The sequence below is a fragment of the Oncorhynchus keta genome, chromosome 19 (assembly GCF_023373465.1).
Source record: "Oncorhynchus keta strain PuntledgeMale-10-30-2019 chromosome 19, Oket_V2, whole genome shotgun sequence".
Lineage (NCBI taxonomy): Eukaryota > Metazoa > Chordata > Actinopteri > Salmoniformes > Salmonidae > Oncorhynchus > Oncorhynchus keta.
Window position 1 is genome coordinate 28,512,459 of NC_068439.1, and position 21,301 is coordinate 28,533,759.

The window sequence follows — 21,301 nt, forward strand, 5'->3', positions numbered from 1 at the left end:
AGATAAGGCAAACACGCAGGGAGATAGGGATAGAAGTAGTGAGAACGAGTGAGATGGAGGGGGAGTGAACGAGAGAGAAGGGGGAGATGGGTTGTAATAAACCGAGTGAAAGGGAAAGTATAGTTAATTTTCACAGGTTGGCATTGCGTGTGTGTGTGTGTGTGTGTGTGTGTGTGTGTGTGTGTGTGTTATTATAACTAAACACTTGAATTACTTTCACACTTATAATAATTCATTTTAAACGTCACAGTTGTGTTTACTCACCGCTCCACTGATTTAGCACTCAATCAAACAGAAGTCTGTGAATACATGTCTGTGTATTGTGGCTTTCAAATATCTATGTATTCTCATCTACACACAGCGACTTTATTCCCCAATAAAACCCACTTTACAAACAAAATATTCTTGGGCACCCAAATTCATTAGCCCAAGGGAGATGACTTACTTGACTGAAGCCCTTGGCCCCTGTAGGCCAATGTAGTGCATACCTTCTCTAACATGCCCTCTCTCACAGTTCAACAAGCTGACAAACTTCCTCTCTTTCCCTCTCCAGATCCTAAGAAACAGAGCCTGGCTGAACTGAGAGGAGAAGAGAGGAGCTGATCTGAGAGCTGAGGGTAGGTGCTCTGATCAGTATTGTGATCCACAGTGCTATGGCCTGGTCTCCTGTTAAATCTAATCCTGATGCAGCCAGTCTCCAACACCTGGTAGTGCAGAGTTCATTCTCCGCTCTGCATGGGGCTCTGTGTAATTGCTTTGTGCTGATGAGAAGCGACAATGTTTAAAGTACCATCTTGTACTGCAATTACGCCCATAAAAGTGAAGTGTGTGTGTGTGTGCGTCTGTGTGTGCGCGCGTCTGTGTCTGTGTGTGTGATTCGAAAGAAAGAACTATCCTGCTTTTCTAAGGGAGGGAGAGATGTGGGTCTCTGGCCCTGGTCGATATCGTGCTCCTACCAGCTTAGTCCAGTCTGATACTGCCAAAGGTCAATGAGTAGCCATAAGCTCTTCATCCTCTAAGTCATAGGATGATGCACGTCATGGTTGAAAATGTACCATGTACAGACTGGCTTCCCTCAGGCTGGAATAATATGGTCATACATGTTCCCTGTGTGTGTTTCTGTGTGAGAGAGAGTGAAGGAGTTGTCCTTTGCGTGTGCATTTGTGTGTTTGTCTGAGCACATGTGTCTGTGTGTTTGTTGTCCTCCCTGTGTGTGTGTGTGTGTTTGTTGTACCCTGCCTGTGTGTGTGTTTGTTGTCCTCTGTGTGTGTGTTTGTTGTCCCCTGTCTGTGTGTGTTTGTTGTCCTCTGTGTGTGTGTTTGTTGTCCCCTGTCTGTGTGTGTGTTTGTTGTCCTCTGTGTGTGTGTGTGCATGTCCTGGGTGGTACTGGTTGCCTGGGCACTGACAGCTTGCCGCTCCTGTGCTTATGAAAATAAATGCTGATGGGGGTTGAACTGACAGTGCTGCATGGGTCAGAGAGAAGAGAGATGGGGCTCTGGGCTGACTGGCTGACAGGCCGCCAACGCTATGCCTGGTTTGCATTGAGATGCATGACGACACTCCTGCTCGACTCACCCCCCCCCACCCCCCCTCCACCAACTACCAACTGCTGACGACAGTGTGTGTGTGGGTGTACAGGCACAGTTGCCTCACAGTCACTCTCTGCCATGTCCCCTATCAGTATTCCACTGCCACTACTGCTGATACTGCTTCTCTGTCTCCTCTGTCTGTCTGTCGCTCGCTGCACCTCACCTCAACCTGCCCCTCCTCGCCCTCAATCTTCTGCCCCTCTTCCCTGGACTGTATGTTACTGTACTGTCCTCCAAAAACCCTGATGAAAGCTAGATGCCGAAATGCGTTTAACAATAAAGAAAGCATATTTGACGTCCACTTTCATAGTCCTCCAAGAGTTGCTGAATATCCTTATATTGACTGTACTTTTCCACTGACAGACTCGGCTTTTTGCTCCTGGCTGTTTTTTCTCAAACATGCAGTAGCAGACACAAGGCAGAATGTTGTTGGTGGTTTGCCAGAAGCTTGTTTGGTCCATTTCGACAGATGTCAGTGTTAGATTTCAGATGCCAGATGCGCCTTTCCTGAAACATTATATGCCAGAATGCTACATGTTGCATTTTCAATACAGGGTCTTATATTGAATCCTGTGTTTTAGTGTCACATTGAATGTAATTGGTTTCCTAGTCCAAACAACCTTGATCTGGAGCTGTTATGACACCCACACGCACGCACGCACGCACTCACACGTACACACACACACACACACCCACACACACCCACACGCACGCACACACACACACACAGCCTCTGACATCGTTCCTGGCAACACGCAGCGGTATAAATCCAATCTTTACGGTCGTAATAGGCATTCATCTAATGTGATTACTGTTCACAACGACAAGGTGTGTTTTTTTCTTCTCCACAGTGTGAAACACACCATGACCTGATTCCATCCTTTGTTTTATCGACTAACTTTCTCAGGCAACTGGATCTGATTGGAAAATTGACGTCGTGAAACAAAAAAAAAACATTAATGGAACGACGCTTAATTGCATTGGGGGCAGAGTGAGACTCCTGCTGACCTGTTGTGCTGTGATGGTATTACCCACTGGGCACAGACGTCAATTACATTTAATTGAAGTTGTGTCAAAGCAATGTTGATTCAACCAGTGTGTGCCCAGTGGGTAGAAGTCTCCAAACCTTCCTCTTCTCCTCATATTCCTCCTGCTGTTCCCTTCCACCCACAACAGGCATCTGGAGTAGCCTCCCTCCCACACTCTGCTCCTCAGAAAAACACATGAAAGCTCTACTGTACCTGCAGCTGTTTCTGTTGAGGTATACCTTAGGTATTGTAATTTGCATTTATGCATATGAATTAGGCATGACACATCTGGATGGTTTTGTTATGCTTCAATGTAAAATGGTAATTATTATGATACGATACTCCACTCACACAAAAGTTGTGTTTAATTTGTTTGTAGAGAAAAACAAGTGTTTGGATATGATGGTGTCGCTGTAATACAAAGTTACCACATGGCTGCGCTGTAGACCTGTATTTGACCAATTGATTGGTGGCGCAAAGTGAAGTAAGGGTTCTTTTTGAATTCTTTGCCCCCTACGTCAGCTATTGCAGCTCAAATTGCCAGTGTGTTTCGCATGGAGGGGGCACTCGCTTCAGGAAGGAAATCAGCCATCAATGGGATCGAGCAGACAACTTTGTTACAGTCCCGCCGGAGTCACTCATTACAAGGATTTCTGATAACGCGAGCTGGACTAAAACGTTAAAATGTATACCGGAGTGTTTCTACTGATGCTGGTCGTCGGGCTCTACGCTGATACTATGGACCAAGGGCCAACAGGTAAAGAAAACAACGTTTTTGTTTCTTGGGAGTCAAGCATTGCGCTGCTGCGCACCTGGGAAAGGACAGTTGGCTGGGCTGTCCTTGTCATTTGTGGCCACTGGGCACATTATTCTACGCTAATAAACATGTCGCCAAATAACGGGAAATTTCGAGTGCTATTAATCGAATTTGTTTTTATTCTTTTAAATGTTGTGAAAGTTGAAAATAGCTGTTCTCATAATTTGGTCGGACGGTCGCGTCTTATTTCTGAACAGAACTTCCAAGAAAGTAGCATTGTTTTAGTTTTTGGAAATAACCTACTAGAATATCCAAGAATAACTGTTTTAAATCATTTCAAGTCTGTGACTTGTCGAAATATGCTACGTAGTGTCTTTTGAGGCTATGCGAATATTAGCAATGTTGAATAAGCTGTTGTCTGTTCTTCACAGGTTGCAGTGTAACAATATATTTTTTTACCGGTGGCACGTGCAGTGAAGAAGTGTAGGAAAGTGATGGCATACCAGGCAGTAACCTCATATTTATCATTTCTCAGGTTGGAATGGTTTCAGTCTCAAGTTATTCTGACATGCAGGATAGAAAAATAAAGTACAAAATATAACCTTTTTTTGGTCATAATAATGAAGGTATTCTGACCAATCAATTAAATTGGAATATAAATGCTGTTGGAATATAAATGCTGTTATAGGATGTTTGGGATTAAGCTACATCAAAGAGCTGAGAATGTTTCTGTTAATGGTCAATTAGAATAACAGTCATCAAGCTCGAACCTGCTGATAAAAATAAATAAACCCCACGTTCCTTTATGGGCTGTGATTTGATTGACGGAAGCAAACTCTATTATTTAGCTCTGTCATACACATACACACAGTTTTCATTCTAATATCAAGTTCTACAGTTTGCACTCAATATTGTGAGTGTTCATTTCCTGTAAACAAATTTGTTTTTTTTATTCAGGGCACATACCATGGTACAACAATGCTTTTTTTCAGTTTCACTGTCATGATACCTAATACATTCTCAATGTGTGTTTTTAATCCTGCGGGAGACCGCTCTGGGAGGCTTACAGCAGTGTTTTTTGTGTGAGCTATCTGTATTGTTTTCATTGTGGAATACACAGTAATTTTAGTTCCCAAGAAAAAATGTATTGAAAGGAAAAATCCCCTCTGGTGCCATTCCAGCTCAGCTAAACCTGAGTATTAGCAGTGAAAGTATTTATTAGCAAGTACTAAGACCATGTAATAGTGTGTCTTTATACTAAAATAGTGGATTTGAAACCCAGACCCCTGTGGGAGTTGTATGTTATAAATACTCTCCGACAGACAAGCCAAGCAGAACTTTTACTAGTTACTGTTATAGTATACTACATGTAACTGGGTGAATGCATTCTCACTCCCTCCATAGCAGTGTTTCCCTAGATTTCTTCCCAGGTGGCTTCCAAAGCAACATCCTGGCACCAAAACTGTCAATAAAAACAGCCTCCGAGAAGAAGGGTTGGAGCATAGACTTGATCACATAACCTCACCCAACAACATTGCAAACTGAACCCCATTATTCTCTGTGGGCTGTAGCTGTACAGTAGGTGAAGCTGCCTGCCGCAGTGATCTGTTTATAGTAGATGTATACCTTACTGCTGAGGCAGTCTGTGTCTGATTGCGCTAACACGCACGGGTCTGTTGCTCCAGGCTTTTCTTCTTGCTTTTCCAATATCTGGTTGAGCCTGAGCAAATCAAATTGTATTGTCACATACACGTGTTTATCAGATGTTATTGCGGGTGTAGCAAAATGCTTGTGTTTCTAGCTCTAACAGTGCAATTATATCTAACAAGTAATATCTAACAATACACACAACCTAAAGTAAAGGAATGGAATTAAGACTATAGAAATATTTGGACGAGCAATGTCAGAGCGGCATAGACTAAGATACAATAGAATAGTATAGAATACAGTATATCCATATGCGATGAGTAATGGAAAATATGTAAAATTATTAAAGTGGCCAGTGATTTCAAGTCTATGTATATAGGGCAGCAGCCTCTAATGTGCTAGTGATGGCTATTTAACAGTCTGATGGCCTTGAGATTAAGGATGCACGATATATCAGTGAACATATGGCAGGGAAACCTCGGGGTTAGAGCGTTGGACTAGTAACCGAAAGGTTGCACGTTCAAATCCCCGAGCTGACAAGGTACAAATCTGGCGTTCTGCCCCTGAACAGGCAGGTAACCCACTGTTCCTAGGCCGTCATTGAAAATAAGAATTTGTTCTTTAACTGACTTGCCTAGTTAAATAAAGGTACAATTTAAATTAAATATCAGAATTGGCTGATATGAGCTAAAAATGCCAACATCGGTATCAGCTAATGTCTAGTTTAACACCCGATGTGCAAAACCGATGTCAAAGCTGACGTTCATACCTATATAATGAAGGTACATGATATAATGACGGCACGTAAAATGTTGCGCTATGCGGGCAACACAGCATTCCTAAACTAGCCCACAATGTCTGCTGTGTGGATCCAGCAGTCAACAAGTCAAGCAGTCATTTGAAAGAGTAACAACATTTCAGCGAGACAACTCAAAGGCGAAATACATTAAAGCCAAGATAATGGAATTCATTGCCGTTGACAATCAACCGTTCTCTGTCGTGGGTGATGTTGGCTTTCTCTGACTGGTCGAGCACCGGTTAACACTACTACTACTGTGACATCGGGTGCTGTAGGTGTCCTGGAGGGCAGGTAGTTTCCCCCTGGTGATGCATTGGGCAGACCGCACTACCCTCTGGAGAGCCCTGCAGTTGCGGGCGTTACAGTTGCCATACCAGGCGGTGATACAATCCGACAGGATGCTCTCAATTGTGCATCTGTGTAAGTTTGTGAGGGTTTTAGGTGCCTAGACAAATTTCTTCAACCTCCGGACTTTGAAGAGGTGCTGTTGTGCCTTCTTCACCACACTGTCTGTGTGGGTGGACCATTTCAGTTTGTCAGTGATGCGTACGCAGAGGAACTTGAAGCTTTCCACCTTCGCCACTGCAGTCCCGTCGATGTGGATAGGGAAGGTGCTCCCTCTGCTGTTTCCTGAAGTCCAAGATCAGTTCCTTTGTTTTGTTGACGTTGGGTGAGAGGTTATTTTCCTAGCACCGCACTTCCAAGGCCCTCACCTCCTCCCGTATGCTGTCTCGTCATTGTTGGTAATCAGGCCTACTACTATTGTGTCGTCTGCATTCTTGATGATTCAGTTGGAGGCGTGCATTGCCACGCAGCCATGGGTGAACAGGGAGTATAGGAGCAGGGCTTGCTTTCCCTGTAGTTGCTTGGTGCACCCTCTGAGTGCTACCTGATTGAGTAGATTTGCTGGGGTAAAAGCACTCCTTGTCAGATCACTGCATAGCAGCACCTGTTAGTGTGTGTGTGTGTCTCTCTCTATGTATTTGTTTGGCCTGGAGGAGTTAGGGTAGTAGAGACGGTAGTTTAATCTGGTAGGCCTTTATGTCTCCAACTCTCTCAGTACTGACATGCAGCCAGTGTGAAACACCCCATGATTGGTGGTGTAGAGGTTGAACTTGGGATGGCAGACCACATGGGAACACACTATCATGGGAGAAGATGGTCGCCAGGCTGGGGGTTATACTAAGGTCAATAGAGGGGATAGGAGGGTCTTCTTGTGCTTATTGGCGAAGGTGGGCGCCAGGCTGAGGGTTGTACTAAGGACGAGGGGCTATGGAAGTGCTGGCCGTGCTGTGTGCAGTGGTTTGGATCGGTCAGATTTTTAATCATACAGAAAATGGTTTAACACACACAAAGCTCTCTCTGGGGAACAAAGGTTGGAAAGGAGAAAATTGGATCACAAACACAGAGAGAAGAGTGATGGAAGTTGGTTCCTTCTTCTTTGTTTGTTTGATGTTTTCAGGCCACTGATCTGTGAAATAGGACTTCTCTCTTACTAAAAGTAGTTTGAGGATTTTATTTTGCTGATCTGCGCTCTTCCTTCCATCTCTATGAAGGCTTTAATCTGTCTAGCTCTAACACCCCTTCGCTTGACTACAGAGAGAGGTCACTTTTTATTGTCTTTTTTATTTGACAGCTTTAATGGACAGACATCTTTAGGCATGGACTGCCTTCTTTCCTCATCTAGGGTGACTACATTTAATGTGCCCAAATACGGGACAAAGGCATGATTTTGTGGGACAGTGTAGCCTACATGAATCTTTTTTTGGGGCTGCTCTGAACAAGCTTCCGCTGCTCTGAACAAGCTAATTGAAGCGGGCCTATAGGCTACTCCTTTGGCTCATGCTAAATTTGGTCATGCAGAAACAAGAGCCCAATGTGTGTCTGTTTTAGGAAAATCTGTGAATACATGGCCAAGGAAACATTTCTGGCTGGTCTCAGGGAATGTGAAAACTTTAGGAAGTGAGACTTTGATAACAGGGTTGAGTGATGTAGCAGCAAATATGTTGAATTAGCAACAAATGAGCATGACGAGCCTCACAAATTTGGCAAAATCACCTTGTATCTTTTCAGTTTAATAACCTTATATATATTTCCAATCGGCTATTTATTAACTTTTGTAGCTCTTCATCAGAAACATGCCTTTTTTACTGGCCTCTCCAAGTTTTAGCTGGAATTTAGACCAAAAGGATTTGACAAATGTGATTGGTTGATTATATGACATTGGCCTACATATCGCCTTGCGCTACGCAGAATATCAGATGTTAACAACGATTGGAGAAGTGTTTTAACATCACCAGTACCACATCCTTATATATATATATCTTGGACAGATTTCGGCCAGTGAAACTTCTTGCTTCGCCTCTTCCTCTCCACTGCAAAAGAGACAAGTTTAAATGCCTGACTGAAATATGGAACAAATCTACATTTTTAGTAAATTAGTGGGTTAGAATTTTAAAAAAAAATGCGGGACATGATTGTTTGGTTGCAGGACAAAGGGCTAAAATGTGGGACCCTACCCTCCAGGCGGGTAGATAGAATGACTCACCAAAGCATTCCCTATTACACACACACACACACACACACACACACACACACACACACACACACACACACACACACACACACACACACACACACACACACACACACACACACACACACACACACAGAGTTTAATTGCCACAATTCTTGGCACCTCAACTAGTTAGGTATTTATTAGGTTCGTCATTCAGCTTGCAGTCCAATGTATTTATTGGCAAAGCCGCAGCTGTGGCTTTTTGCAGCCAGCTTGAGTGTTCAACATGAATTCTAAGTTGTTTGGAATTTGCATTTAATCACCAGAGTTGAGGACCTTTGGTGGCCTATGCAGGTCCATCAGTTCAGCTGGAAATAGGACTTGGCAAAGCTCTACTGCCTTTTGAATAGGACTTCTGTGAGTCACTCATATATATATATATTTTTTTTTTTTCTTTCTCTTTTTATCTAAAAGTGATTTCCTCTTATCGTTCCCAGTCGGGGCTGGGTCGCGGCAGTGGGGATGTTTGGCAGAGAAATCTATTTTCTCATAGGGAGCTGAGCTGATTGGTAGGATGCAGGAAGTGTGAGGCGGACAAGAGGAAGAGAAGGAGAGAGAGATGGAGTAATGCTGTGTTGTTCCTGACAGACATTAATGTCCAAGCCTCCCAGTTAAATACCATGGTTCTCTATAGTCCCTTAAAGCAGCTCAGTCTGTTAGTAGATGGCACTTTCACTGAATGCGTGTGCGTGTGAGTGTGCGCGTGCTCTCACATGATGTTCTGTTATTTCTGTCTGTCCAGAAGAGAACTTGAATCAGATCTTTAATGTAAAAGTCAGCAATAAAACACTGACTGGCAGGGACGCTCACTGTGAGTGTGTGTGTGAGTCTTTCTGTGTGTGTGTTTGAAAAATAGAAACAAAGTGTATGTGAGTGTCAGAGAGAGATCGATAGAGAGAGTGTGTGTGTGTGTGTGGTGCAGACCTGACAGCTTTGTGTGCTCACTTTCAGAAGTATCCTTTAGAGTATGAGCTTTTAGCAGACAGGAAGACAGCCAGGCAGCAGTTCAGCTAGTCAGTGACTGGGAGGCCTTTCGTTCCAGGAGGTGGTTGTCAGTTAGACCTGTCGTCATGGCGTCACGGTGCCTTGTCTCTGACGCTGATCGCCCACGACCGCTCCCCGCTACCGTGTCACAGCAGCAGCGTGTCCACCTGCCATCGCCATAACACCCATCACCGCCACACTCCCTGAATGGAGCCGACAGCATTCCACGATCGCTCGACGCCCCCGACCTGCAGGGGCCCATGGGAACAGGAAGTGGGGAGTTCTCTCCTCTCAGCTCTCCTCATCTGTCACTTTGCTTCTCCAGGTGGGAGCTAGCTAACCATTAATGTGTTGCTGAGTCCCTGAACGCCACTGTGTTAGACAGATGGCTGTGTGCCAACAGGCCCAACACTACACAACACTACTGCTCAGATTCCTTAATGTGTTTAGACATTCTGGTTAAGACGCGCTTACTTAATACAAGAAATACTTAGAATCTTTAATACACTTTTTTTGAACCTTTTATTTAACTAGGCAAATCAGTTAAAATAAATTCTTATTTACAAAGACGGATAACGCTGTGCACCGCCCTATGGGACTCCCAATAACGGCCGGATATGATACAGCCTGGATATGAACCAGGGACTGTATTGATGCCTCTTGCGCTGAGATGCAGTGCCTTAGGCCACTGCGCCACTTAGTGATTCAGATTTTCTTGGTCTTCAGTTATTAGTTTCTGTGACGCCTGTCATCAGTCAAACAACTGATGGAAAGAGCAGATTTCAAGTTTCTAGAGTGGATGTTTCTCTTTAGATCGATATTTGAATGTTTTGTGGATGAGGACGAGGGCAGTGTAGATTAAAAGTTCTCAGCAGGATAGTGGTTGAAACAGCTAATAAATTCAGTGTGTCTGTGACAAATCAACTGTTCTAAAAGCGGTTGGTTATCCCTCTCTTTGAAAAGTTGGCATCTGTGACAGATATGCAGAGAGAACGCTGAGCTGTGTGCTGTGTCCCAACTTGGATTGGCGGGGCTCCAGCTGCTGCCGTGGCAACAGAGGAACTCGGAACTCGGAGAGAGCTGCCTCAAAGTGTTCAGACTTGTGAACTATAGGACGATGCTAGAGAAGACTCTGTTGTCACTCTGTGCTTTTCAACAGGACTTAGTGTCAGGAAAGCACACGTGCAAATGACTGTGAGCCTCCCTCTCCCTGCCACTCTCTCCCCCTTTTTTCTCTCTCTCCCTTTTCTCTCTCGCTCTCTCTTTTTCTCTATTTCTCTTTTGAATTTTTGAATTTTTCAAACTGTCCAATTAGCTCATATCTAATGTGAGTGATGCTTCAAAAGCAACTAATTAAGCACCTGGTTCTAGTGAGAATAACCGTATTAGTGTAAATATATGACTATGTGGTGGGCTTTGTCCCAAACAGCACCCTATTCCATATATAGTGCACTACTTTAGACCAGGGCATATTAGAAATAGGGGGCCATTTTGAACACACACGTTGTTATGTCTCTAATTACGAGCCTGCCAAGTGTCACATTTATCCAACAAACCAAATTCATAAGAACTAAGTAATTGAAATTCCACATCGGTCCAAATCATTCATATTCTTTATGGGTTTTGTTAAGGATCATTTGCTGAGATTGATGGAGCTGGAATCATTGCCAATTTGATTAGAAGGAGAACTATCGAGCTACACTGCAGAAGGGTGAGAGAGTTGTATTGTCTGTTTATTTGGAGTGGCTGTGGTGGTGTAGTCGCAGTGGGATGCTATCTGAGAGGAGATACACTGAGTGCACAAAACATTAGGAACACCGGCTCTTTCCATGATAGACTGACCAGGTGAATCCAGGTGAAAGCTATGATCCCTTATTGATGTCACTTAAATCCACTTCAATCAGTGTAGATGAAGGGGAGGAGACAGGTTAAAGAAGGATTTAAGCCTTGAGACAATCAAGACATGGATTGTGTCTGTGTGCTATTCAGAGGGTGAATGGGTAAAACAAAAGATTTACAGTGCCTTGCGAAAGTATTCGGCCCCCTTGAACTTTGCGACCTTTTGCCACATTTCAGGCTTCAAACATAAAGATATTAAACTGTATTTTTTGTGAAGAATCAACAACAAGTGGGACACAATCATGAAGTGGAACGACATTTATTGGATATTTCAAACTTTTTTAACAAATCAAAAACTGAAAAATTGGGTGTGCAAAATGATTCAGCCCCCTTATGTTAATACTTTGTAGCGCCACCTTTTGCTGCGATTACAGCTGTAAGTCGCTTGGGGTATGTCTCTATCAGTTTTGCACATCGAGAGACTGAATTTTTTTTCCCATTCCTCCTTGCAAAACAGCTCGAGCTCAGTGAGGTTGGATGGAGAGCATTTGTGAACAGCAGTTTTCAGTTCTTTGCACAGATTCTCGATTGGATTCATTTTATTTTTTAACCATTCCATTGTAGATTTTGCTTTATGTTTTGGATCATTGTCTTGTTGGAAGACAAATCTCCCTCCCAGTCTCAGGTCTTTTGCAGACTCCATCAGGTTTTCTTCCAGAATGGTCCTGTATTTGGCTCCATCCATCTTCCCATCAATTTTAACCATCTTCCCTGTCCCTGCTGAAGAAAAGCAGGCCCAAACCATGATGCTGCCACCACCATGTTTGACAGTGGGGATGGTGTGTTCAGGGTGTGTTGCTTTTACGCCAAACATAACGTTTTGCATTGTTGCCAAAAAGTTCAATTTTGGTTTCATCTGACCAGAGCACCTTCTTCCACATGTTTGGTGTGTCTCCCAGGTGGCTTGTAGAAACTTTAAACAACACTTTTTATGGATATCTTTAAGAAATGGCTTTCTTCTTGCCACTCTTCCATAAAGGCCAGATTTGTGCAATATACGACTGATTGTTGTCCTATGGACAGAGTCTCCCACCTCAGCTGTAGATCTCTGCAGTTCATCCAGAGTGATCATGGGCCTCTTGGCTGCATCTCTGATCAGTCTTCTCCTTGTATGAGCTGAAAGTTTAGAGGGACGGCCAGGTCTTGGTAGATTTGCAGTGGTCTGATACTCCTTCCATTTCAATATTATCGCTTGCACAGTGCTCCTTGGGATGTTTAAAGCTTGGGAAATCTTTTTGTATACAAATCCGGCTTTAAACTTTTTCACAACAGTATCTCGGAACTGCCTGGTGTGTGTTCCTTGTTCTTCATGATGTTCTCTGCGCTTTTAACGGACCTCTGAGACTATCACAGTGCAGGTGCATTTATACGGAGACTTGATTACACACAGGTGGATTGTATTTATCATCATTAGTCATTTAGGTCAACATTGGCTCATTCAGAGATCCTCACTGAACTTCTGGAGAGAGTTTGCTGCACTGAAAGTAAAGGGGCTGAATAATTTTGCATGCCCAATTTTTCAGTTTTTGATTTGTTAAAAAAGTTTGAAATATCCAATAAATGTCGTTCCACTTCATGATTGTGTCCCACTTGTTGTTGATTCTTCACAAAAAATACAGTTTTATAATTTTATGTTTGAAGCCTGAAATGTGGCAAAAGGTCGCAAAGTTCAAGGGGGCCGAATACTTTTGCAAGGCACCGTAAGTGCCTTTGAGTGGGGTATAGTAGTAGGTTTCAGGCACACCAGTTTGAGTGTGTCAAGAACTGCAACGCTGTGGGGTTTTTCATGGTAAACAGTTTCCTGTGTGTATCACGAATGGTCCATCACCTGAAGGACATTCAGCCACTTGTGGGAAGCATTGGAGTCAACATGGGCCAACCTTTCGACACCTTGTAGAGTCCATGCCCCGATAAATTGAGGCTGTTTCGAGGACAAAAGGGGTTGAAACTCAATATTAGGAAGGTGTTCCTAGTATTTTGTACACTGTGTATACAGCACAGACAACAACTCTGCAGTGATGTCTGTCCATTACGTGTCAGTAGCTCTGATGTGATATGATCTCTGTCCATTTAGCATCTCCCAGAACTGTCACCTGGTCTGATTACGTCTGTCGGATGCCACTCGCGTCGCTATCGCCACAGACATGCATGAATAGGTCTTATGAATATTCCTCGCCTCACCTCCAACGAAAGGTACAGTCGGAAGTTTACACACACCCAGGCTGGAGTCATTAAAGCTTGTTTTTCAACCACCACTCCACAAATTTCTCGTTTAACAAACTAGTTTTGGCAAGTCGTTTAGGACATCTACTTTGTGCATGACAAAATAAATTTTTCCAACAATTGTTGACAGACACATTGAATTATAAGTGAAATAATCACAATTCCAGTGGGTCAGAAGTTTACATACATTAAGTTGACTGTGCCTTTAAACAGCTTGGAAAATTCCAGAAAATGATATCATGGCTTTAGAATCTTCCGATAGGCTAATTGACATCATTTGAGTCAATTGGAGCTGTACCTGTGGATGTATTTCAAGGCCTACCTTCAAACTCAGTGCCTCTTTGCTTGACATAATGGGAAAATCAAAAGAAATCAGCCAAGACTGCAGAAAAAAATTGTAGACCTCTGCAAGTCTAGTTCATCCTTGGGAGCAATTTCCAAACGCCTGAAGGTACCACGTTCATCTGTACAAACAATAGTTCGTAAGTATAAACACCATGGGACGTTCTGTCTCCTAGAGATGAATATACTTTGGTGCGAAAAGTGCAAATCATTGCCAGAACAACAGCAAAGGACCATGTGAAGATGCCTGAGGAAACAGGTACAAAAGTATCTATATCAACAGTAAAACGAGTCCTTTATCGACATAACCTGAAAGGCCACTCAGCAAGGAAGAAGCCACTGCTCCAAAACCGCCATAATAAAGCCAGACTACGGTTTGCAACTGCACATGGGGACAAAGATTGTACTTTTTGGAGAAATGTCCTCTGGTCTGATGAAACAAAAATAGAATTGTTTGGCCATAATGACCATCGTTATGTTTGGAGGAAAAGGGGGAGGCTTGCAAGCCGTAGAACACCATCCCAACCGTGAAACACGAGGGGGGCAGCATCATGTTGTGGGGGTGCTTTGCTGCAGGAGGGACTGGTGCACTTCACAAAATAGATGGCATCATGAGGAGCGAAAATTATGTGGATATATTGAAGCAACATCTCAAGACATCAGCCAGGAATATTCACCCAATTTATTGTGGGAAGCTTGTGGAAGGCTACCTGAAACATTTGACCCAAGTTAAACAGTTTAAAGGCAATGCTACCAAATACTAATTGAGTGTATGTAAACTTCTGACCCACTGGGAATGTGATGAAAGAAATAAAAGCTGAAATAAATAATTCTCTCTACAATTATTCTGACATTCCACATTCTAAAAATAAAGTGGTGATCCTAGCTGACATAAGAATTTTTACGAGGATTAAATGTCAGGAATTGTGACAAACTGAGTTTATATGTTTTTGGCTAAACATCTGACTTCAACTGTCTTTAATTTCTGTAGCTTAGCCAAGTATCTCTAATGACTGTTCCCTAGCCATTGAACCACAAGTGGACCTGACCTGCCTACCAGTCTGATGGATGACTGTTGAAGTTGATGCTGTCGTTGACAGCGACAAAAAAGAACAGAGGAGAAAAATAAACTGTATGGTCGGTCAATTTTCTGCTGTGTGCAGCTGTAACCATGGCAACTGGATCAGCACCTAGTCCCCAGGTCAAAGTTTACACGCATGATGCGTTCTGGCAGCACTGTCAAAGCGTCAGCAAATGTCTTTTAAGATGGAGATGACAATTGGACCAAACTCGAACAAAAACATCCCTCGCGAGTCACTACTTTCCGAGTCGTTCCAAAAGCTTTGGGGTAAAGAGTGCCACAAGAAGCAATTTCTTATAGTTTTTCTCTCCAGTTCTTGCTCCTCTGTCTCCCTATCTTACTCCTCTCCCTCCCTCCCTCTATCTGCATTTATTTACCTTCTTTTTCTATCCCTTCCTTTCCCTCTCCCACCATATTAAAAACAGAATCCCTGTTGTAATAAATGTAGGCTGTTAAGTGCAAATGCACTTGTGCTGGGAGCTGTACTACTGACTTTATACTAGACTCTTAATGATAACAGCCTCAGTTATAGTATGACCTTAAAAAGCCCCCCTCGATGATAAGGAACGAGCCCTAGGGGAGGGTTTGGTCCCCTAGCTGCTGTAGGAGATATTAAAGTTTACAAAACACTCGTTTCGAGTTATCAAACCTATGGGCTTTGGAGTGTACCTGTGCAGCGCTTCAGAGAGGTATTAAAAGTTTGGAGTGGAAAACTTGAGATGTTGTGAACCTGCTATTGCCAATCAGTGGGCCCTTTATATTACACACACACACACACACACACACACACACACACACACACACACACACACACACACACACACACACACACACACACACACACACACACACACACACACACACACACACACACACACACACACACACACAGCTCACAAGGGCACTGTGGATTGTGTGAAGGAGATTCCCTGTGATCAGTATGGATGCCTCTGCAGCTAGGTGTGTCTGTGTGTGCTCAGCAGCGTGAAACAGCAACAGCTGTGTGGCTGCTTGTTGCCACAGGATGTTTGACTGGAGGGCTACTCTCTCCCTCGCCACCCCACCCTCTCTCTCTATCTCTCCCTCAACATTTAAACCACTTTTGTTATTGGGCCACACCTTGTCACACATTTCCCGCCCTCCTTCCATGGTGCCTGGTGTTCAAGTGCAGAGGTAGAGGGGATACACCTTGGCAGTAAGCTAGAGGATATAGGGGCTGTAATGTTGGCAGATGTGGTGGTGCAGGACAGGTAGCACCTGTTACACCAGCTGGTCCTGACCCTCCTCTGTTCTCCTCCCAACATGGTCCTAATGTAGCATCATCATCAGTAGCTGGTGCAGTTCTCTACCCAACACTGCAAGGCATCAAGCACATTCACCTCTGGAACACCACTTGCACAATCGAATAGAACTTGATTTGCTCTCAGTAGAGAATTTGTCTTGCACATGGTATTGGTGGTTATGTAAGTATAGTTTTCGAGGATTAATGTAGTCCTGGACACTGCAAGGGCAAGGAGCCTGGATATCATCTCCTACATGTCATTGAATCCAAACCCAGGATGACTGGTAGTTTGTCATCCAAGCCCACGATGACTGAGGTTGCATACCAAATGGCACCCTAATCCTTATATCCCTCAAATTCAACTCTGGACCTAGAATCCAGTTCCAATGATTTTTTTTTTATTGTTCCCCTCTAATCAGGAACTGATTTTAGACCTGGGACACCAAGTGTGTGCAATTAATGATCAGGTAGAATAGAACCAGCAGGCTCCGGGCCTCGTAGCGTTAGAGTTGAATACCCCTGCCCTATATAGTGCACTACTTCTCAAAAGTAGTGCACTATGTAGGAAATAGGGTGCCATTTGGGATTGGCACTGAATAAATGATTACCTGTTGACAGAATGTTGTTTTTATGGGATCTCTACTGGAGTGGACTGGAGTGAAGTGGGCAAGCATCATGCTGTGGATTTATATGTTAATGGATGCAGCAGTCCAGAATCAGTCATTGAATAAGCAGCTCTCAGAGACAGATATGAGGGTCAGCATTTGACATGTTGATAGCTAGAGGGAGAGGGGCAGAGAGTGAGAGAGAGGAAGCGAGGGAGAGTGAGAGAGAGGAAACGAGGGAGAGTGAGAGAGAGGAAGCGAGGGAGAGTGAGAGAGAGGAAGCGAGGGAGAGTGAGAGAGAGGAAGCGAGGGAGAGTGAGGGAGAGGAAACGAGGGAGAGTGAGAGAGAGGAAGTGAGAGAGGAAGCGAGGGAGAGTGAGAGAGAGAGGAAGCGAGGGAGAGTGAGAGAGAGGAAACGAGGGAGAGTGAGAGAGAGGAAACGAGGGAGAGTGAGAGAGAGGAAACGAGGGAGAGTGAGAGAGAGGAAACGAGGGAGAGTGAGAGAGAGGAAGCGAGGGAGAGTGAGAGAGAGGAAACGAGGGAGAGTGAGAGAGAGGAAACGAGGGAGAGTGAGAGAGAGGAAACGAGGGAGAGTGAGAGAGAGGAAACGAGGGAGAGTGAGAGAGAGGAAACGAGGGAGAGTGAGAGTGAGAGAGAGGGAAACGAGGGAGAGTGAGAGAGAGGAAACGAGGGAGAGTGAGAGAGAGGAAGCGAGGGAGAGTGAGAGAGAGGAAGCGAGGGAGAGTGAGAGAGAGGAAACGAGGGAGAGTGAGAGAGAGGAAACGAGGGAGAGTGAGAGAGAGGAAACGAGGGAGAGTGAGAGAGAGGAAGCGAGGGAGAGTGAGAGAGAGGAAGCGAGGGAGAGTGAGAGAGAGGAAGCGAGGGAGAGTGAGAGAGAGGAAGCGAGGGAGAGTGAGAGAGAGGAAGCGAGGGAGAGAGATGCGGGTGATGGAGAAAGAAAGAGTGAGAGAGACAGAGCGAGAGAGACAGAGGAACGCGTGTAGAGGACAGGGAGTTGAGGCGTAGGGACTATTGATTACCACACTGCAAGCTGTCTGAAACAGAATCAGCTGGTGGTCTCATTTCTATTTCTGGTCTTGATGCCTGGGGATTAAGTTAAGGGTTGGGAGCAGGGAGGCAGGGGGTGAGAGGAGTCCCTTGATCACTCCGTTATTATGCATGTCTGCCCTCGTGCCCTCATGCCCTCTAACGCTAATCCTACCGTGTCTGAGGAGACAGATGGTGTTGTGATCAGGACACCAGGAGAGACCTATTTGGATATCTGAATGTCCCACGCATGTGCACACACACACGGCTGCCAGACACAGGGGATATGGCCATTGATGACCTGTCTCGTGGCTTAGACAATAACAGGTGTAGTGTTTTAGTTTTCCCTTGTGGCATTCTGCTGCAACAGAGAGGGACCTACTGTATGTTGTTTGTGAAGGAGCCTTACAAGAGACCTCTCCCTATACATTGACCTAGAAAAGTGCTGAGTCTGGCAGAAAGGGTGTGTGTGTGTGTGTGTGTGTGTTAATTCTATCAGAAGAAGCAGACTGCCACACCAGTTGCTTTTTTCTTTTCTTTCTATTTCAGAAGAACATACTCATTGCCAGTGTTACTATATTAACTACATGAAGCAGAAAATTCATTTTCTTACAGTTGAACACACCAGAGGCTCTAGAGACTGTGTAGGCAAGCCCTCTATTAATTTACAGCGGGTCCTTCACTTGCTTGGTTCATAAGAGATAAAGAGAGGATGTAGAGGAGGAGGGTGATCCAGGTAGAGAGATGCTGTCTTGCCTTCTTCGTGTCCGTGTGGTTTGACCATTTCAGCTTCCCAGAGATGTATACGCCAAGGATCTTGACATTTTTGACCGTCAATGAGGATGGTGGCGTGCCCAGCCTGGTTCCTTCTGAAGTCCACAATTGGCTCCTTTGTTTTTCTGACGTTGAGGGAATGGTTGTTTACCTGTCACCACACCATCAGAGTACCTACCTCCTCCCTGTAAGCCATCTGGTCGTTGTTGGTAATCAGGCCTACTACTGTCGTCACTGAACTTGATGATGGAGTTGGAACTCTGTAAGGCCACACAGTCGTGGGTATACAGGGAGTACAGGAGGGGATTAAGGACGAACCCTTGTGGGGCCCCTATGTTGAGAATCAGTGTCGAGGAGGTAATGTTGTCGAGGAAGAGGTGTAGTCTATTGCCAGGGCTTTGCAGAGCTGTATCATTCTCCTTTTGTACGTTGCTATTTATATTGTAAAGTTGAACACAATAGATATACAGTAAAAATGTATTCAACAGATATGATTGGCCGTTGAGATTTTGAGATTGAGATTTTGTGTCACTGGCCTATGTTTTTAGATTTTTTTTTTTACAAATTAATTTAAAGCTCAAATGTCTCGAGTCAATAAATATTCAACCCCATTGTTATGGCAAACATAAATAAGTTCAGGAGTAAAAATGTGCTTATCAAGTCACATATTAAGTTGCATGGACTCACTCTGTGTGCAATAATGGTGTTTAACATGATTTTTGAATGACTACCTCATCTCTGTACTCCACACATAAAATTATCTGTAAGGTCCCTCAGTCGAGCAGTGAATTATAAACACAGATTCAACCACAAAGACCAGGGAGGTTTTCCAATGCCTTACAAAGAAGGGCACCTATTGGTAAAAAAGCAGACATTGAATATTCCTTTGAGTATTGTGAAGTTATTAATTACACTTTGTATGGTGTATCAATACACCCATTCACTACAAAGATACAGGCGTCCTTCCTAACTCAGTTGCCAGAGAGGAAGGAAACCGCTCAGGGAATTCACCCTGAGGCCAATGGTGACTTTAAAACAGTTACAGAGTTGAATGGCTGTGATAGAAGAAAACTGAGGATGGATTAACAACATTGTAGTTACTCCACAATACTAACCTAATTCACAGAAGGAAAAGAAGGTAACCTGTTCGGAATACATCCCGTTTTCAACAATGCACTTAAGTAATAGTGCAAAGAAACTGGAAATCCTAGAGGAAAGCCTGATTCAGTCTGCTTTCCACCAGACACTGGAAGACAATAACCTAAAACACAAGGTTAAATATACACTGGAGTTGCTTACCAAGATGACATTTAACATTCCTGAGTGGCCTAGTTACAGTTTTGACTTAAATCGGCTTGAAAATCTATGGCAAAAATGGTCAACAACCAACTTGACAGAGCTTGAAGGATTGTTTAAAATCATCATGTGCGAATATTGTACAATCAGGTGTGCAAAGCTCTTAGGGACTTAGCAAAAAAGATTTACAGCTGTAGTCACTGCCAAAGGTGATTTTAACATTGACTCATGGGTGTGAATACTTTATGTAAATGAAATATTTCTCTCTTTAATTTTCAATAAATTAGCAAACATTTCTAAAAACGTGTTTTCACTTTGTCATTATGTGGTATTGTGTGTAGATGGATAAAACCAAAACTCTATTTAATCCATTTACAATTCAGGCAGTAACAAAAAAATGTGGAATAAGTCAAGAGGTATGAATACTTTCTGAAGGCGCTGTATATTACACCTCTGTGTCAACAGGCTATTACTTAAGTGCTTGTGTAAGCCTGCCAGTCTGTCTGTTAACATGGGAGAAGACAAAGCCAATGAGCCAATGTTAGAGTAGGAGAGTAATATATTGTATGACGCGTTTGTCACTGTCACTCTTCAGGGACACTATATATAAATAAAGCTAGCTTCATTCTCTACATAGCCACGGCCATTTCACCACCGATAATCATGAATTTCAATAAGCATTTCTCTACGGCTGGCCATGCTTTCCTCCTGGTTACCCCAGCCCCGGCCAACAGCTTTGCACCCCCGCAGCCACTTGCCCAAGCCTCCCCAGCTTCTCTTCACCCAAATCCAGATAGCAGATCTTCTAAAAGAGCTGCAAAATCTGGACCCGTACAAATCAGCTGGGCTAGACAATCTGAACCCTCTCTTTCTAAAATTATCCGCCGCCATTGTTGCAACCCCTATTATCAGTCTGTTCAACCTCTCTTTCATATCGTCCGAGATCCCTAAAGATTGGAAAGCTGTTGCGGTCATCCCCTCTTCAAAGCGGGTGACACTCTAGACCCAAACTGTTATAGACCTATATCCATCATGCCCTGCCTTTCTAAAATCTTCGAAAGCCAAGTTAATATACAGATCACTGACCATTTCGAATCCCACCTTACCTTGTCCGCTGTGGAATCCGGTTTCCGAGCTGGTCACGGTGCACCTCAGCCACGCTCAAGGTACTAAACGATATCATAACCACCATCGATAAAAGACAGTACTGTGCAGCCATCTTCATTGACCTGGCCAAGGCTTTCGACTATGTCAATCACCGTATTCTTATCGACAGACTCAACAGCCTTGGTTTCTTCAATGACTGCCTCTCCTGGTTCACCAACTACTTCTCAGACAGAGTTCAGTGTGTCAAATCGGAGGGCCTGTTG

General features: G+C 43.9%; 1 protein-coding gene across 13 annotated transcripts in view; it reads left to right on the forward strand.

The window, feature by feature from the left end:
- The first annotated feature begins 573 nt into the window (after positions 1–573).
- LOC118397665 (receptor-type tyrosine-protein phosphatase U-like) overlaps positions 574–21,301 on the forward strand; it is a 315,780-nt gene continuing 295,052 nt past the window's right edge. For 12 of the 13 annotated variants that reach the window (XM_052470150.1, XM_052470152.1, XM_052470153.1 and 9 more), the window contains exon 1: positions 3,165–3,374. In XM_052470150.1, coding sequence (XP_052326110.1) covers positions 3,302–3,374 — 73 coding nt within the window. In that variant the 5' untranslated portion in view covers positions 3,165–3,301. Of the gene's footprint in view, positions 618–3,164; positions 3,375–21,301 lie in introns of those variants that run through there. The other variant, XM_052470163.1, reaches the window with a different exon arrangement.